General features: G+C 37.5%; 1 protein-coding gene and 1 long non-coding RNA gene across 6 annotated transcripts in view; both read left to right on the top strand.

Annotated features, from left to right (window-relative positions):
• tgm6 (transglutaminase 6) overlaps window positions 1-20,396 on the top strand; it is an 83,831-nt gene that overhangs the window by 51,179 nt on the left and 12,256 nt on the right. Inside the window, exons 1-2 of one of the 5 annotated variants that reach the window (XM_031893973.1) lie at window positions 12,588-12,634; window positions 20,093-20,266. In XM_031893973.1, coding sequence (XP_031749833.1) covers window positions 12,628-12,634; window positions 20,093-20,266 — 181 coding nt within the window. In that variant the 5' untranslated portion in view covers window positions 12,588-12,627. 5 annotated transcript variants of the gene reach the window in all.
• Window positions 5,044-8,335, top strand: LOC116408074. Its single transcript, XR_004220719.1, has 2 exons — window positions 5,044-5,261; window positions 6,484-8,335. It is a non-coding gene; the product is annotated as an uncharacterized LOC116408074 (long non-coding RNA).

Genomic DNA, 20,396 nt, shown 5'->3' with positions numbered 1-20,396 from the left:
CCTTCCCATTGTTCTGCTGATCGGCTGCTGGGAGGGGGGTGATATCACTCCAACTTGCAGCGCAGCAGTAAAGTGCGACTGAAGTTTATCAGAGCACAGGTCACATGGCTGTGGCACCCTGGGAAATGAAGAATATGGCTAGCCCTATGTAAAATTTCAAAATTAAATATAGAAAAATCTGTTTGTGTTTTTGAAAAACAGATTTAATGCAGTATTCCTTTAAGACTTCCTGGAAGTGGCATTGCCGTACCACCTGTATTTGAATGTGCGACATATAGTTAGTAGACCTGATTTTTTTGGTTGGCCAGAGTGACTGGTACATTGGATCACAATATGATTGGTTTTATTCCTGAGAAGTCCACACTCAGATTCATGGTTTGATAAAGACTGACAGACCTGCAGTGAAAATGCCCCATCCTCCTGTATCTTCCTGCATCTTCACAGCCAAAGCTGAACTGCTTTAATAAAAAAAAGTTTTATTTGATTTTCCATGTATATCACTTCACAGTTTATAGGTCTTTGCTAACACAGTCCCAGCACAAAATGGTTACACTTTGAACTCTGTGTGGGTATGTTGTGCCATTGGAGAGGGGCAAGTCATGTAGGCATCCTCTCTTCCCATCCCCTCCCATCCCTACCTTGTGCAAGGTAGAAGCAGCAGTTCCTCTTTACTGAGTGCTGGATTTTTCATCCGGTACTCAGTACAGAGTGCATCAGCCAAGGAGACACTCTTGCTCCTCCAGGGGTCATAAATTACCCTTTATGTTTTGAGCACATTCTAGTTACATACACATATTCCATATTCATATAGCATTGTATATCTTACAAGTTAAAGGCTTTTGAAGTTACGGTCCAATGATTCTGTTTCAACCAGAGATGAGCCAAACTCATTATTCTTGGATTTATGGTGGAAAACATGCAGACATGTTTTGTCTGATTTCATATTATAGTTACAGTGTTGCTGAATATGTTGCTATGTCATTTTGTTAAAAATAATAAGCATGATGTATATCCCATACTGTAACAATATTTCAACATGTGTTTTAATTTGAATGCCGATTGAAATATTAATTAATATTTCAGCACAATAAATGAGTATAAGAGCCTCTCACAATAAAACAGCAGAGGTTGTGTTTTTCCACGCGTGACGGGCAGGAACTAATAGTCATGTGGATAATGAAAGCCTATATATATCATATAGACTAGGTTCCTGTCAACACAATGTAATACAGAGTAAAGCATCTTTCAAAAACACACATGAGCTGGTTGCCCTTACATTAGAAGAACTGAACTTAGACTTAGGAACATACCCATCAATTTGTCAAGGTATAAGCATCTCTTTCTATGAGCTATGTGTTGCCATTGACCTCATTCCTATCTACATTTCAACATCTCTATGGTGCCAATAAAACCTATTAAATTTAGCATCTTAATTAATCCTTTCCTTTAAGTAATATATAATCAAGTACAGAATTTCTGATACTAATACTAATCTACTAATCACCATGAGTAATACCTAACATAAAACGTTTCCCTAAATCATATATGTTGTACTAGAAATCCTATTTGTATGGTCCTTTGTGGCCTCAATCTCAAGAATTGCAGTATCCATGCAAGTTCCATATCCATAGTAATAAGTCAAATAAACTGGACTTGCTGTATTTTTTTCATTGAAGACATTTTGCTAGTCATCCAATTGGATTTCCTATTTCAGAATGACTTGTACAAAGATCTTTCTGGAGTAAAATACCATGGCATCTTGCTCCACTCAGGATAATTTGTTTAGAATAATCAGCTTGCGGTCAGAGACTTCATGGAGGTAAGGTGTTGACTGAATTAGCATGATTGGAGCTACAAGGTTTTATTATTAATCAATCAACACCTTATTAATCCACATTCTCTTATTACTATAGATATAGTAATGAATGAGAACCTTTACAGACATATGCACATGTCAGTTCATGTTTTTTTTTTTATGGGAAACTAAAGTAACATTTAATCCCACCACTGGATAGAAGCTTGGACAGGCCTTAGGCTGATGCCACACGTGGCGTAGGGCTGATATTTTCGGCAAGCGGAAAAATGCTTGGCGAAAATTCAGCCCTACGCCTGCTACTTGTGCCTGCACCCGAATGAATGGAATACCCTTCGGGTGCAGGTACATGAAGCATTCTCTCGCGTTTTCATGCGTATATCGGCTACATGTGCCTGCACCCAAGCGTATTCCATTCATTCGGGTGCAGGCACAAGTAGCAGGCGTAGGGCTGAATTTCCGCCAAGCGTTTTTCTGCTTGCCGAAAATATCAGCCCTACGTCACATGTGGCATCAGCCTTAACTGTGAAAAACAGACACAGTCACAGGCACAGTGTCCCCACAGGCTGGCTTCCAAAGACTGTCCTGCCTCCTGATGTCACTTGGCTAAAAAGGACGTTCTTGACTCCTGAGCTTCCCAATACAGGCTGCCTGCCATGGGACTGCCCCTTCAGAATCTCCTTCAGGGGAAATTCTCTAAAGGCCAACCTTAAAAGTTGGTGCCATCTGCTGACCAAACTAAATATTGCTTAAACTATTTACAATTAAATATATTTATATTTCATCTCCTTACACTGTAACTTATTCGCTTTATTGCAAGTCACACATGGTGATCCAAGGATCTGGCTAATGTTACATGAAAATAAACCCCCAATCTTTGCTGTAATTTAGATGTTTCACATACTCATGTTCTCACATTGAGTAAACTGAGAGAGTCAGGTACAGGCAGAAAATGTTAAATTAGCTGTGTATTTTTACTGTAATAAAGCAGTAAGGATGCTACGAAGAATAGCATAGAATAACATATGTTATATTTACTTTTTAGAGGTCTGCAATGAAACACTGCTCTCCACTAACCACACTGTCAGTAGAATATGGTAAATTGCGTGCTTAGCTTTTCTATAGGAATTAACTTTTGAACAAAGTATCTATATGGGGCCACCTTTTTGTTTACCAAATGTGCCCTGAGAACCTGCAGTTGAGCATTACCTTTTGTTACAAACATTTTGCTTTTTACTGTACAGGGGCAGGAGTGGGGGTGCATATTTGGGCAGCATACTATACCAGTTCGGATAGCCACCATCATCACTTAGTTTAGATTAACTTATTATTGCACTGTGGTATAAAGAAGCCATGTTAGTGCAACAAACTTGCCATTAGTATCAGTGTAAGCCGATGCACCCCTTTATAGCTCCAAAATACTTTATTAGGCTGGCACAAAACAATGTGGGTAGCCTCCCCTGTGTTTATTCAGTGAAAACACAAGAGGGCTGATTCACTAAAGTGCGATAAATTTTATCGCACATTTTTTGCGTTAAATTAGACGTAGCGTATTTTCTGGCGAGTGTGATAACTGCCAATCAAATGTTTTGTTGCCAGAATAATTGCAATATTATATTTGTTCCCGTTTAATAAAGTGCCCATAACATATTTGACATTTATTCTGTGTCTAAAATCTCCCACTTAATTTAAGCCACTTTAGCAAACGGACCCCTAAGTATTTGGCTAAATATTCTTAAATAGTTTTTTTGGTTTTTTTTTTGCGAATAAATATTTATACAGCAAAATGTCGCCAGTTTTATGCTGCCGATTGCCGCGTGGTAAAACTTTAGGCAAAATGGCTGATAATTGTCCAAAACAAAAATAAAAAAAATCTGTTAATTTAAACCAAATTATTACAAGTTCCACTGTAGTTTAATTTAAATGTATAGCTTAACATGTAATTAAATCATTATCTAACTCATCTACCAAAGGTTGGGTGTAACTTTTCGGTGTCACATTATCTGGCCCTACCCCAAAAATTACAGAGATATAAACAAGATGTAAATTAGCACCTATGTATTCATCATCTTTGTGCTGTGTCTGTAACCTTCCGGTTTCTGAAAGCCAGGCTCACAGAATGTGCACCACATGGCCAAACGTATCCAGTTGCCTGAACATCTCTTCACCAAGGATATTAACAAAAATAAATTGTCCTCTCTGCTATAATAGCCTCTACTCTTCTAGAAAGGCTTTTCTCTAGAGTCCGGAAAGCTGTTGGTGGGTTTGCTTCCATTAATTACAAAAGCATTATTGAGGTTGGGTGCTGATGATGGAGATCAGGCATGGCAGCCATAACGATCATCCTACTGGTGTTTATTTGGGTTGAGGTCAGGACTTTGTGCAAGCAAGTCAAGTTCTTCCACTCCCATCTCAGAAAACCCTTTCTTTACGGACCTCGGTTTGTCCAATGATGGTGACAATGTATAAAGATCTCCAGCCTATTCTTGCCATTGAATATAGTGAAAACCCCATGCTCCCTATGATTAAATCTTGTGCTAATATTGTTTCTAGAGGTATTGAGTGTTATAACTGAGGACATATTTTAAAAGGGGTGTTTGGATACCTTGGCCAAGTAGGATATGTAGATATTGGTGTTTTAGATTTATGCTATAAACACGTTTATTTTAATTATTATCAAAGGACAAAGATATAGAACAGGACACAGGCACAGAACAACTGCACTTGTAGGTTGATTTTAGACATAAAGACCAGAGGTCATTCTATTTACTGTACTTGTCTCCTGTCACAAGTATCCCTAATGCAAGGTTAAGAATGTCACAAATAGTCTCAGAAACACCAACTGCACAAACACCATTTGGGACACTGATGATGTAGATTTCTTACCAGAGAGATACCTTTTTGGGCTATTGTGCTGAGACAGTGAGACACTTAATCCTTCCCTAAAGATGGACAGAGAGACACAGTTATGCTAAAACAAGGCTAATGATTGGCTGCCATGGGATCAGCCCCAAGTAGGATGAAATGGTTAAATGGCAACATTTTTGTACTTGACTTTGTTCCCTCACGTCCTCACGAGCTTTCAGGATGTGTGAGCTATTATTTAATACTCTGTATTGTAATACTCTGTATTAATGTATACCTCTAATAAAGCTGTCTGGTTAATATCCTTTGTGAATCTGAATGGTTCAGGTCAGGCCCAGGGGGAACTTCGGGGCCAGGCTCGATTTGAGTAAGTATTTATTTAAATCAAAGAGCGACTTACTCACTGTGGGCGAGAATCCTATATCCCTAGTGGAGGATCATTGGAGTATATAGATACGAGTCATTATAGAATTACGAGCATTATATATATATATATAGATATAACTAACTCCGACATTTATGGGGGCTTCGTCACGGTCCTGTGGTTCTGATTGTCACAAGAGGATTGATTTCTCAGCTCTCGGTAAGTAAGTTTCTTTTTATAACTTGGGATAGAGTGGTACCACAAGGTTCGCAACCCAGTGGGGATAACATTAGTCTTAGGAATAATGTATCTCAAAGTACTGTTTCGCCAGGCAGCACAGAAGCTTTTATAACCCTTGTCTTGTTAACTTTTCCTTTTGTAACCCATTGTCTGTTATATGTTTTAAGAATAAGTGGCTGGCCATTTAAGAGAAATGAAAGTTGAATAGAGGACAGTCTGGTTACTGTATCCTAATACTCATTAATAGAGTTTTGATTTATTAAAACAGGGAAGATTACAAGTAAATCAATGGATTTAGTAATCACTTCACTGTCATTAACTGTAAAGCTGCTGGACAGCAACAGTTTACAGAAAACTTATATAGAAAAACTGCTGGTTCAGTTAAAAAATTGTAGACAATCAGCTGCCATCCTCCAGCACAGTATAAACGAACAGACAGCTGACAGTGACAGATCATGTTATTTAAATAGGAGGAGAAATAATAAGAAATGTGCTATCATTAAACAAGCAACTGATAATTGTAGCACCTTTACTAATGCAACTAACAGAGTATATCCAACTGACTCCAAAATATCCAATATTGCACCAATGTTAGTTGAATGTAATAAGAAGTTATTGATGGGTTTTGAACATCTGAATGCTGCAACTGACCCCAACTTAGCATTTGAATTACTTGTATTTAACCATCTGTATGTAAGAACCATAACAGCAGCAACAAGATATACAGATGAATTGCACCAAAAGTGTAAAAAGTTTAACCGTAGAAAGGAAAACCTCTTGATTTACTTTGACAATGGAGGTTAGGTTAATAGTAGAAGAAAGCTATGCTGGGTTCCATAATCTCTATAAAAGGTTGTAAATGAATTAAATTAGACAATTTTGCATTTATACATCTCTTTTGTATCAGACTTAGGAATCTAGTAATGTGTTGGTATTATTTATTTGAAGGAAACCATCTGCACTGTTGTGAATTTTTTCTAATGTATGTTTTATTTTGTAGGTGTTTAAAGCATCAGACTGACCAGAGAACCAGATCTGTTTCAATAGTTTTAGACACTGCTAAAGGACATACAAATAATACTTTACGAAACATCTTGTTTCCATATATTCAAGTCAATGTTTTCAGTAATGTTAGTATGCATTTAAAGTTTTAGATGCACTATAATTACTTTTCTTAATTTTTTTTTTCTTTTCTTAATAGAAGATATAACACAATGACATAAAGTGATTAGGAGACCAGTTTATCTCTTTAACAGCTGTTCAACCTCGAGGGCACAGATATCTGTCAGTCTGCAAGAGAGATTGGACATCTCTAAAGAAGTTTATGTTTGTTTGTTTCATTCTTCTTATTCTGCCTTTATTTGTTTTAACTTTCTATTGTTAATTAATATTCCTTTTCTGTAGTTTTATTTATATATAACCAAATTGTCCACGTCTAACAATTTTTCTTCCTGTATATGTCTCATTTCTAATATTCTATACAGTCTTGTCAAACATTAATAATTCCTATAGTGTCACTAATTTATTTTCTTTCTTGTTGAATGTTAACTAACATGCATGAATGAATGTATCCTTACTAATATGACTAACAATTTGTTTCCTAACACTCATTTCACCTAAGACAGCAAATAAAATACAAAGAAATGCAGAAGACTTAAAATTTTTGCCATCTCATACAATTTTTTTTTTTCAAACCTTATACCCTTATACTATACAGTACATGGCTTATTAAGACATTTTTGCATAACTATTCCCTTATAATAATATTACAGTATGTGTTACATGGTATATTTGATCACTTCTAGTATGATCTAAAGTCTGATATCTAAAAAATGTTTGTTTTTCAATCAATATATACATGTGATGTATCTCACAGTTATCCATGTATCACTTGATACTTGACTTCTAGACCATGTGGTTGGGTGACAGGTCATGTTGTATAAGTTTACTCTCAAGTAACTTGTATATTATTATTAGTGTATCATCGCATTGCATTTATTAATTTAGTACAACTTTTAAAACACTTTTAATAATGTTTGTTGTAACTGTATATCATCTTTAATACCATTCATAATTCAACTGGATAAACTAGTTACATCTGCATATATCAAATGTTATATTTATATAAGTTCAATCTTATTATGCAGACATAATCTTCATAGTAGAAATGATTAATGCTAAGGGTTAATTGATATAATTGACCACAAGTCACTGTGAAACACAAATAGGACATTATCAGGGAAGTGCTAACAACTGCTCCTAGTTATAAAAATATACTGGTAAAAACAAAAATCCTGGTTTTCTCAGCATTTACTTTGAGTAAAATGACATGTTTGTATTTGAGTATATTTATGCATGCTATATATTTTTATAAAAAAAAAAAAAAAAAAAAATATACCAGACAGACTATATATTAATTAATTGATGGATATTATTAAGTTTCCAAATGTTTGTTATTGCTATTTCTTAATAGTGCATATACCTTGCCTATAGACCCCAACCATCATCCTGTTTTGATTTAAAATATTCCTTTATCTGTGAGCTCATATTCTATATCTTTATTTCTTTGTAGATAACTCCTTTACTTACTTTCTTCTATTTCCGGCTGAATCTTTTAACTGGCACATGGCACATTTGTTTAACTATATACCAGACAGATTCAACAGCTGAATAACCAATTGCTGTATAATGGCTACACATGAGAATATATCAGTGGTGAAGCACACGGACGCACAGATGCACAGACGCAAAAATTTGTTGCACCAACTCTGCTATGGACTCTCATCACCATTGCACATGCTAAAGTGATATCTTGGACTAATGCTTAAACATACTTTATCAAAGACATTTCTGCACTGATATTCTTCAATGCACCATACCATCCTGGGCTAAGCTTAGTCCTCAGTGGTGCTGGATCATCCGGATATTAAATAGACTATGGATTTCTCCATTTTACCTATGAAATGACTTTATATGTGCTGATAATAATGTGAAATAAGTCCACTGTGATTGTAGCATTTTGTATTTGTCTGGTAGAGCAATTTTTTTTTCTCTTTTTTATATATGTATTTTTTGTTTTCAGCCAACTATGCTAGTTTATGGATTTTGCCTATATTAGAAGAAAAAAAGTGGGGGAGTGTAGATATTGGTGTTTTAGATTTATGCTATAAACACGTTTATTTTAATTATTATCAAAGGACAAAGATATAGAACAGGACACAGGCACAGAACAACTGCACTTGTAGGTTGATTTTAGACATAAAGACCAGAGGTCATTCTATTTACTGTACTTGTCTCCTGTCACAAGTATCCCTAATGCAAGGTTAAGAATGTCACAAATAGTCTCAGAAACACCAACTGCACAAACACCATTTGGGACACTGATGATGTAGATTTCTTACCAGAGAGATACCTTTTTGGGCTATTGTGCTGAGACAGTGAGACACTTAATCCTTCCCTAAAGATGGACAGAGAGACACAGTTATGCTAAAACAAGGCTAATGATTGGCTGCCATGGGATCAGCCCCAAGTAGGATGAAATGGTTAAATGGCAACATTTTTGTACTTGACTTTGTTCCCTCACGTCCTCACGAGCTTTCAGGATGTGTGAGCTATTATTTAATACTCTGTATTGTAATACTCTGTATTAATGTATACCTCTAATAAAGCTGTCTGGTTAATATCCTTTGTGAATCTGAATGGTTCAGGTCAGGCCCAGGGGGAACTTCGGGGCCAGGCTCGATTTGAGTAAGTATTTATTTAAATCAAAGAGCGACTTACTCACTGTGGGCGAGAATCCTATATCCCTAGTGGAGGATCATTGGAGTATATAGATACGAGTCATTATAGAATTACGAGCATTATATATATATATATAGATATAACTAACTCCGACAGGATATAACACAGAAACTCATTCTGCTGACAGGGACCTAGAAATGTTATAAAGATTAATTAGAAGAATTATTAATGCTAAAGGATTTGTTCTTCAATATGCACTGTAGAAGTCAATGTTCAGGTAAGAATATAAAGGTTAACAAAGATAATAGGAACAGAGCAGAGACGAAATTTGTGAACAGATGGCTGGAAACTTACAATTACTAATGATTTGGTTATTAAAGGGTAAATTCTATTTTAGAGGTGTGGTGTAAATTCATGGAGATGAGGTAAATTATATTATCCTAGCATAAAGGTTAAGGTCTAATTCTTATGACTTATATTTAAAGGAACAGTAATACTAAAACTAAAAAATACTAAATATAATGTACTGTTGCCCTGCACTGGTAAAAGTTGTGTGTTTGCTTCAGAAAGACTACTGTAGTTAATAGAAATAGCTGTTGTGTAGCCCCGGGGGCAGACATTAAATTTTAAAAAAGGAGAAAAGGCCCAGGTTACATAAGAAGATAACAGATAAACTGTGTAGAAAATAATGGGAATCTATGCTACTTATCTGTTATCTGCTTAGTAACCTGTGCCTTTTCTCCTTTTTTCAATTTAAATGGCTGCCCCCATGGCTACACAGCAGGGTATTTATATAAACTGTAGTAGTGTTTATGAAGCAAACACACAACTTTTACCAGTGCAGGGCAATAGTACATAATATATTAATTATTTTTATACACTTTCATTTTTGTTTTTACTGTTCCTTTAAGAGGGAGGCTGCTATAATGGCGATGTTCACGGATGCAGTAAATATCAGATAAGCTATGTGTTGTTTAAGCATCACTGATCCACATCTATATTGTTCTGGAAGTTTTTTATTTAGTATGGTTATAGCATCAATAACTATTTTTATTCAATGCATTACTCATAATAAACTTTCTTTTTAATAATGTAGCCTAAGACACAGATTGTTGTTATCGCAAGTGTAATGTACAGAGAGGGCATTTGCCCAGGGCATCTACAGCTAAGGGGCCCGATGGGAAAAAAGTAGACAAATGTACAAAGGATATTTACTGTTAAACGATTCTTAGATATAACATATCCATCATGTCTAACCTACAATTCTCCAATTGTTAAAAAGGAACTCCACCCAAACAAAAAGAAAACATATTTTCAAGCAACTTTGCAATATACATTAATTAAAAAATATACAGCTTTTTCATGATTTTAGATGTAATAATATGGTTTGAAACAGTTACCTAAGCCTGACCCCCTGTTCTCCTGCTGATCTGGCTGACTCCTTTGAGACTCACATAAAATATAACAGTAGTTGACTGTCCTCAGTCTGCTTTCAGCCAGCGTCTTCCAAATCCCACAATTCCCTGCATGTGCAATGTCAATAAGAAAAGGAAGGTGATTCCTGTGTGCTGTCTGTGGAGAGGTTATTACACTTTGTAACATCAATGTTTTAGTCCCTCTTCCCCTGCCAGGATTTCAAATGATACAGAAAGAGAAGAACTGGATTTTGGCATATAAAAATGGCATTTATTCATACTTTTTGAAGGAACAGATTACAGTGATAGGTATATTAGAGGTTTCTGTGTATCTTTAACTAATTATGGTTTGGAAGCCTGAGTTCCCTACTAAATTACAGTGCCAGGACATACAAAATGGCAGAACCACAACTTCTAAACAATTTAGAAATACTCTGGTTATCATAACAAGAATGTGATAGAGGTAGGATCAATCCTTCCATATGTTTAAATCTGAGAAACTATAAAAGCTATGAGGTGCAAAGGCGCTAGAGATTTTAGGGACATTTCTGCAGTTTTAAGGAAAACATTCCTGCTCTACTGTCTTGTTCAGCCATTTGATTCTCCTTCGCTCATATTTGTAATCTGAATGAAATATTCTTGATGATTTTTTATGACCCCTTAATTTAGGTTTTCAAAACTTAAACTGGGAATGTGCAGTGTCACTGATATTCAAAAGATGGTCTGACAAGATTCAAGATGGGGAGCTCCCAATTTGAAGACCTGGGTCATTACCATTATTTGGTTGCTGAACCTCTCTGATAGAATAAAAATACAGCATATCTATGTATATTCATAAATGAATGCCAAAATGAATGCCGCAATCTAAAAGAAATCTAGTCCCACTTTAGTTTTGTGTTTGCCTAACATATTAGATCTTTTCACCAGGCATGGATTCCCGGTGAAATTCTACAACAGCGAAACTGCTGCAAAAAAAAATTTATGGGGTGACAAAAAAGCTGCAGTCGTGTAAAAAAAATTTTTTTGTTCATTACTAATTTCAGACTTTGCAGAGCTGACACTTGAATTTAACAAATACAGGTACAGGTATAGGACCTGGTACCCAGAATATTTGGGGCCTGGGGCTTTCCAGATAAGGGTACAGGTATGGGACCTAATATCCAGAATATTTGGGGCCTGGGGCTTTCCAGATAAGGGTACAGGTATGCGACCTAATATCTAGAATATTTGGGGCCTGGGGCTTTCCAGATAAGGGTACAGGTATGGGACCTATTATCCAGAATGTTTGGACCACCAATATGGATTTATGCTGCTTAGCTACCATCAAGTATAAAGTACTGTTTTTATTACAAAGAAAAAGGAAATAGATTTAAAAAATGTGGATTTTTTTTTTAAAAACAATTAAGTCTATGGTAGATGGCCTTTCCATAATTTGGAGCTCTCTGGATAATGAATTTCCAGATATTGGATCCCATACCTGTATAGGATCTTTTATTCGGAATGCTTGGGACCTTGGATTTTCTGTAATTTGCATCACCATACTGTAAGGGTAGGGGTACATGGGGAGATTAGTTGCGCCGCGACAAATCTCCGTTGTCGCAAGCAACTAATCTCCCCGCAATGCCAACCCACCGGCTAGAATGTAAATCGCTGGTGGGATGGCATACGCCGCGATTTGCTGAAGTTGCCGAAGTTGCCTTGAGAGGAAACTTCGGGCGATTTCCGCAAATAGCGGCCCCGCATATGCCATCCCACCGGCGATTTACATTCTAGCCAGTGGGATGGCAACGGGGGGAGATTAATTGCTCGCGACAATGGAGATTTGTCGCGGCGTGACTAATCTACCCGTGTACCCCTGCCCTAAGCCTTCACCTTTCTGAGTAAGGGGTACCTACTGTACCTGTACATATTTTTAAAAAAAGAAACAAATATGGGATTTATTTCTAACTTGCAGCATTTTGGCACTGACTTTTCTCCTTCATCAATATCCTCTTTCAGTGCTGTATATTCTTTAGGTAATGAGATGAGTGCACATTGTAAGTCTGATATTTAGCCTCACCCAACTCATTTAAATTGTAATTGAACTAAATAGGAGGAGAAAATTAAATGACACTTATAAATAAAGCCTGAAATATTGGTCACTGTCATTCCCGGGACTTATCTGAATCATTGAAACAAGATAGGAAGCCATGGCAGGTTGGTATTCTAGTTTATGGGTAATGAAAGCCACAGCAGGTGGATGTACAGTGGGTATAATATGGCTAATAGAAGTGATAAAAATCAGTGTACAGTGGATGTATGGGTAATGTAAGCAATGAGAGATAGTCTGCAATGGGTATATGGGTAATGGAAGCCATGGCATATGGTTGTACAGTGGGTGTATAGGTAATGGAAGCAATGAGAGTTGATCTACAGTGGCTATATGGGTAATGGAAGCCATGATATATGGTTGTATAGTGGGTGTGTGTGCAATGGAAGCCATGGCATATGGTTGTACAGTGGGTGTATAGGTAATGGAAGCAATGAGAGTCAATCTACAGTGGCTAAATGGGTAATGGAAGCCATGACATATGGCTGTACAGTGGGTGTGTGTACAATGGAAGCCATGGCATATGGTTGTACAGTGGATGTATAGGTAATATAAGCAATGAGAGATAGTCTACAATGGGTATATTGGTAATGGAAGCCATGGCATATGGTTGTACAGTGGGTGTATAAGTAATGGAAGCAATGAGAGTCGATCTACAGTGGCTATATGGGTAATAGAAGCCATGACATATGGTTGTACAGTGGGTGTGTGTGCAATGGAAGTCAAGGCTTATGGTTGTACACTGGGTATATGGGTAATATAAGCAATGAGAGTCAGTTTACAGTGGGTATATGGATAATGGAAACCATTGCATATGGTTGTACTGTGGGTATATGGGTAATGGAAGCAATGACATATGGTTGTACAGTGGGTGTATGGGTAATGGAAGCCGTGGCATATGGTTGTATATATTTATTTAGGTTTATGGGTAATGGAAGTGATGAGAGTCAGTGTACAGTGGGTATATGGGTAATGGAAGCCATGGCATGTGGTTGTACAGTGGGTGTATGGAAATAATATTCATTGCACGGTGTATATGTGGGTAATGCAAGACACAGAAGGTTAATGTAGGATGAGTATGGAAAATGGAAGCAATGGCAAAGGCAACTGTACTGTATGGTAATGGCAGCTATGGTATGTAGTTATGCATGAGGCTATGGACAATGAAGGCCATACTTCCTAATGGCAGTCACACAACTGCAATGTGCAATAGCGTGTGACTGAGATCCTAGCAAACGTTCCTGGGTCATGCCCCTTCTTTAAGATCTACAGGAAATATTTTATTTGATCCAAATATTGTATTCAATATCCAGTTACTGAGGATCATGGCTTTTGCTTTTAAGCCAACATTCATTTAGCTTACTGCATTACCCCTCCAAATATCTAATCATTGCTGGATTCCAATTGCATTTTCTTCAGTGATAAACTGAGGTTTAACAGCTCTTTTATGACTGCAGTTGATGTCTCACAAAAATGGATGCAGTTGTTCTGTGAATAATGGAGCTCCTAGGGTTATTAGACTTAGACCAGTGATGTCATGCTCAGATGTACTGTAATCTTGGCATTAAGCGCCAGAAATGAAGTCCATCATTGCAAATCTACTTTTAGGCCACAGTTACACCAGAATTGTGGTGGGAAAACCACTGCATTCTAAGGAAAAAACATAGCGAACTGCATCCTAAAATGCACTTTGCACGATGCACTTACTCTCATTTTTTTTAGTGTGCATAGATAGTAACTCACTGTTTATATATATGTTTCTTCTGTTATTCAATATTCATAGACCATATCTTTATTTAAAGGACATATAAACCCCACACACAAAAATGTAATCAGTGAACAGCCGCTTTGAAATCTTTCAATACCTGCCACACTGGTTGTCCAGAGGTTAATAGTAAGGCTGCAACATCCCCTTAATCACTTGGATTTCCTTCTCCTCCTGTAACCCGCTCGCCCCCACCTCCCTCAGGAATTTGCTTTGGCTGTTGGCTTGTGGGCATGCTCAGTTGTTCTAAACTCAGATTACTATACACGCCCCCCCAGTCTAGCAGCCAGTGAAGAGATGGCATTGCTGGTTCCCATAGAAACTCAGCTCTAGCTGTCTGCTTCAGTTTTTCTCCAGAGCTCAGCTTTACCATTACAGTGCTCAAACAAAGCAAAACTTTTATCAAAGACAGTTCAGCCTGTGTGAGCCTGTATTCTTGATGAAATGTATGCTGAATAAGGGTCTGTGTGTGTATGCTGCTTGCAGATTTAAATGTATCTGATTATGCATCAGAGGAAAAATGGCCACCGGGTGAAAGCTGCTATTTGCTTTAGGAAAATGTGATTGTGCTAGCAAGCGGAGGGGATATATGCAGTACAAATAATGGCATTTGGGTGGGGGAGACGTGCCCAACTGATATACATTGTAGGCAAATGTAGGCTTTACATGCCCTTTAAATGTGACTTAAAAATATTTTTAAGGATATAGGATAAATAATTTTCTAGTAGACATAAGGTATGGAGATCCAAATTACAGAAAGATCTATTATCCAGAAAACCCCAGGTCCTGAGCATTCTGGCTAACAGGTCTCATACCTGAATATTGTTTATAGCATATTAATAATACAGTCAGATAAAAAGCCACTAAAATTGGGTCCCACCGGGGCTGCCTACACCAGTCGGGAGCTACTAGACTTGATGTTAAAACCCACCTACCGCATATTGCACTTTCTCCTTGCTGCCGCAGTGAGAGGGGGAGTGCTGGTGCCTTGTGTATGTATGTAGATTTTTATTTAAACAGTGCTACTTATGTATGTAGCACTAATCAGCATAACAATAAGTTAATACAACAAACCAAGGGTCATTACAATAGTAAATAATTACAAAGTACTATAATACATACAAAGTACAGTTGCATTAAAGATTCCACAGACCTAAGTGTCAAAGAGACAGAAGGTTGGGGTCCCTGCCCGGTAGAGCTAACAATCTAAATGGGAAGGGAAATACAGACACATTTAGCTTTTAATATTTTAATTAGACATATCCAAATGAAAAAAAAACTTTATAGTGGTACTTAAGGTATATAACTTTCAGTTAGATTGAATTATAACTCCTTCAGTACTATTTGTTTCCATTCCAAGACTACTAATCTTAATTAGTGGGTGGAGAACAGTCACCAAACAGGTTGGTAAGCCCTATGCTGCACTACATGAAAGGATGCAAGATGCATGTTTACAATGACAAACAATGAAAATGGTAAAAAAACAAATGGCAGCAGAAACCCAGACTGTGACTTAAGCCTTAAAAAAACAACAGTGTACAATCACAAAATGTGAAGTCAGTTAAATTAAAACTCACTTAAACAGAACTACTATAGCAATAAAAAAACTATTTTTTGACACATGCTCGTTCAATTTGGCTTTTGCAGAAATGGTGCATAAACACTAAACTACATCTAAACTCTACATTTCAGAAATTTAGTGCACCTCCCACCATTGAAAGCACAGGCTTTAGGACTACTGACCCCAGGGTACAAAAAGTGCTTAGCTTTGTGCCAAACCACTTTCCAGTTTCCAGAATTCTGTAAGGTCTAGCATGCCAAGAGATTAGTATTGTTAACGTAGTGGCATTATTCAGGATAAGGATCCAACCATGCTGTTTGGCATTTGTACATACCCAGACTCATGCTGGCATCATCAAATTGCAAATTAAAAATCAGTCTCTGATTCACTGAATGTTTGCAGCAGGTAATCATTAAGGCTAAAAATAAAATATTAAATACCCCTGATGTCTTAACAGATTAGTAACACTTTAAGGGTCATAGATCATAGAATCTATTCAACTGACCATAAAGTATCAGTGTTCCGGCGTTCCATGGAAAATGCATTGCTAGGCCATCACGCAATGCATTCACTCAACAGATTCACCATTCACTTCAGGTTAATGGTTGTTTTTATCATTACAATAATTTCCCTTAAACATTTTAAAGAAGAAGGAAAGGCTAAATCATTAGGGGGTGCCAAATGTTAGGATTCTAATCGCTTACCTAAATCTCCGACCAGTGCTCCAGTTAGGAGGGATTTCGAGTGAGTGAGGTGAGTGATTCTCTTCCTTCCCCTTTAGCAGCAAATCCCGGGCCCGCACATGCGCAGTTTGGGGAAAAAGCCATCTTTTTTATTAAAGTTCAGCTTTTCACTCTACTGTGCATGCATGAAAAACTGAAAGAGAGAGGGGAACGCTCGGCCACGTATGCCCCAGCCGGGGCAGCTTTCTCCTAAGAGAAGCATCAGCAAGGGGTTTCAGGTAAGCAATTATACTAATTATAAACATTTTGGCACCCCACCCCCACCCCCCCAGTGACTGTAACTTTCCTTCTTCTTTAAAGGAGATCTTAACAAAAAAATGAACTAATATAAGCTTACTCAGGGTTTATGTTAGCAGTTTTAGACTGGCTATTGGCACAAGAGTCTCTCAGTCAGCAACCCTAGGGCTAACTGATATGAAGTAAATGCATAGATAGGAGCAGATTTATTACAATTTATATTTGAATACTTTTTGTGTTTTTTTTTCCTACCACAACTAAACTCACATTTTAGAAAAATATCTCCTAATTTATTAAAAAATATGATTATAACAGACCCTGCCTTGCTTTGCTCCATGTCTGAGCAAACAGGTTCTGTTGTGAGAGAGTTTAGCATTTGTGCTTTAGCTAGAATATACTGTTGTGAAATGTGCCTGTCTGACCCTGCTAATTCCTAATCCTCTGGTATTGCATTGTTGTTGATCCCTGTGTATGATTTTGGCTTGTTTCCTGACCATTCACAAAGGGGCTGATTTACTAACCCACGAATCCGACCCGAATTGGAAAAGTTCCGACTTGAAAACGAACATTTTGCGACTTTTTCGTATGTTTTGCGATTTTTTCGGATTCTGTACGAATTTTTCGTTACCAATACGATTTTTGCGTAAAAACGCGAGTTTTTCGTATCCATTACGAAAGTTGCGTAAAAAGTTGCGCATTTTTCGTAGCGTTAAAACTTACGCGAAAAGTTGCGCATTTTTCGTAGCGTTAAAACTTAACGCTACGAAAAATGCGCAACTTTTCGCGTAAGTTTTAACGCTACGCAAAATGCGCAACTTTTTACGCAACTTTCGTAATGGATAGGAAAACTCGCGTTTTTACGCAAAAATCGTATTGGATCCGAAAAATTCGTAAAGAATCCGAAAAAATCGCAAAACATACGAAAAAATCGCAAAGTACCGATCATTACGAAAAAAACACAATCGGACTCCATTCGACCCGTTCGTGGGTAAGTAAATCAGCCCCTTAGTCTCATTCCTTGGTGCTGCGTGTCTCTTATTTCTGTGTAGGAACTGGCTAGGCTTCCCAAACTGCTCTGTTGTGGGACCTAATTGGCTCTTTCCTCCACAGACTACCCTAATATCTGAACAGCTTCTACCTTTCTGAGTTACTGCTCTTAACTGTGCCTGCACAGTTCTCTAGCCTGTAGTACTTATTACAGGGGTATATTCAGTGTAAGCACCCTGCAGCCTGTTCTTGGGTCACTCAGACACTGGGGTCTATAATACCTTTTAAGTGATTCCCCAGACCTTCAGCTCAGGAGAGAATTTTGAAAACTATTACTTTATAGTGAAAATGGCTGGCACAAAACTGGACCATAAGAAAACAACGCAGTGCAGTTAAAAGAAGTTTATTTAAAGACAAAAGCATTTCATCAGAAGTAGCCCTAAGTGTTTCGTGGCAAAACAGGGCACTAAATTATAGGCTAAAGAATCTCAAGAAATAAGCCAAAGTCTGGTTTGCCATTTAAAACTGCAAATATTTCATTTAAAAGGGTTCAAAAGACTTCTGTGTATGTTTACATCAGTTTTGGGGGTTTCAGAATCCCAACTATGCACCTGCCCTATAAACATAAAATTCTTTTCTATGCCTGGTCTGTCTGAATGGTTTTCCCCACAAATGTTGTTCTGGGAATAATGTATTGACTCATGCACATATTGCTGTATCACCTTATTAACACACATTATATTAGCACTGCCAAGAGCTTATTCTATTTAAAGCACAAAATGTCACAACACAGGCTATAGGGCAGGGCTGCATTCTGTGCTTATGATTATTGGTCACGAATTGGTTCCTCAGTGGTTATTGCCCTGTAATCGCTTCACATTCAATCTCTCAGTTCATGCATCAGATGGCAGCAAATATTATCAATTATTTATATAATGCTTATATATTCCCTCACATTCACACACATTTACGAAGTCTGAATGTGGGTGGAAATCAGAGTACCTGGATCATTTTTTGGACAGAGTTTCCTCAACATTTTGAAGATCAGTTTAGAGTAATCTTTAGAAGCTAAAACTTTCTGATTAAAGAGATATTGTCTAAAATCCCAAATACTTAAAGCTTAAATAATGCTTTGTTAATTTAACTTTTTTAAATATCTCAGTATTTGTTCTGTGGTACACCATTTTTTTGGCTCACCATAATCATCACAGGGAGAAACAAAGTGGTCTTGCCTTCCCATGGCTCCTATTTGCATTAATGAAAAAGATGCTGCCCAGGCACAGACTGGCAATCTGTGGGTTCAGGCAAATGCCAGAAGGGCTGCTGTAAGATGCCACAGACAGTTACAATTTTGTGGGTTGGTCAGGGGATCTCAGTCCAGATTCGATGCTGCCTATGGCAGGTGCCAAACAAGGATTGTTTGGGAGGACTCACTGGTGTTCCTGAGCAGTCCCTGTCTAGGATCAATACGGTCTGCCATAGTGTGTTTCACATTCATTTGAACTGAACCCAAAAGCAGTAGGGGAAAGAAATTTGAGTGCCCTGTCAGCTCTGCCTTGTTTGCCATATTATTCTTCCTCAGACAAAGCTCTTTCGTCTTCCATATTCTAAATCAAGGGTACTTTAGTTCCTAAGACATATGAGGAATGCCTGAGTTATACATTTTTGTCTTGGTTTACCTAGGATTGTAGCACTTACAGAGCTGTCACCCTTTGAGTAGTGTTTGCTGCGGAAATTGTGCCGCCAAAAGTTTTCACAAACCAGAAGTGATATCACTGTGCATGCGCAAAGAACAGCTTGAAGCTGTAAATTGTTCATTGCACATTTGCACATCGCTCTCCTGCTGCCAATGAATGCTTCTGTGTATGCGCGCACCTCATTTTTTAGTGGGGTAGGCGAAAAAACCATGAGGGTGCCAAAAAAACGGCATTGTGACGGGAGATCGGGGGAAGGAAGCAAGATTAGTGTAACTCCTGAAAAAAAAGGGGGGGGGAGGGTTGACAGGTCTGGCACCATACTTTTATTTTTAGCAATTTTTCTATCAGTTTAGTTCATTTTTAGAGAAGCAACATTTTGGGGCTGTAACACAAGACAAGAATAATGTTAGTTATAAGACCATAACAGCTTAAGCTGCATTGTTTGAACAAAATGCTTTAAAAGGAGAACTGATCATAGTCTCCATTTCCTTGTGCTTAGAAACCCCATCTTTAAAATGACTCCTGATTAGATTATTATATTATTATTTAGATTCTCAACAAAACTCTTTTTTTAGACCCTCAGGTCATTGCCTGTGACTGGTATTATGCAGTCAATGAAAAGGCCCACCATACAGATGTCTATGAGAGCGATGATCTGGTGCTCAGGAGAGGACAACCTTTCAAGCTTACTCTCATGCTCAACCGACCTCTACAAGCAGAGGAAAACATTTTGTTTATCTTCGAAACAGGTAATGGCTACCAAGAGTCATTTACAATGTAGAACGCAATTTGCAAAAAATACACAGATACTTGAGGATTGTCCTTGAATAGAGTACCACCAACATTAGGTAGAGATATATCCAAGAGGGACAGGCAGGG

The sequence above is a fragment of the Xenopus tropicalis genome, chromosome 10 (assembly GCF_000004195.4).
Source record: "Xenopus tropicalis strain Nigerian chromosome 10, UCB_Xtro_10.0, whole genome shotgun sequence".
NCBI classification, from domain to species: Eukaryota; Metazoa; Chordata; class Amphibia; order Anura; family Pipidae; genus Xenopus; species Xenopus tropicalis.
Note: the sequence above shows the minus strand (reverse complement) of the source record. Positions and strands in the feature narration are given on the sequence as shown.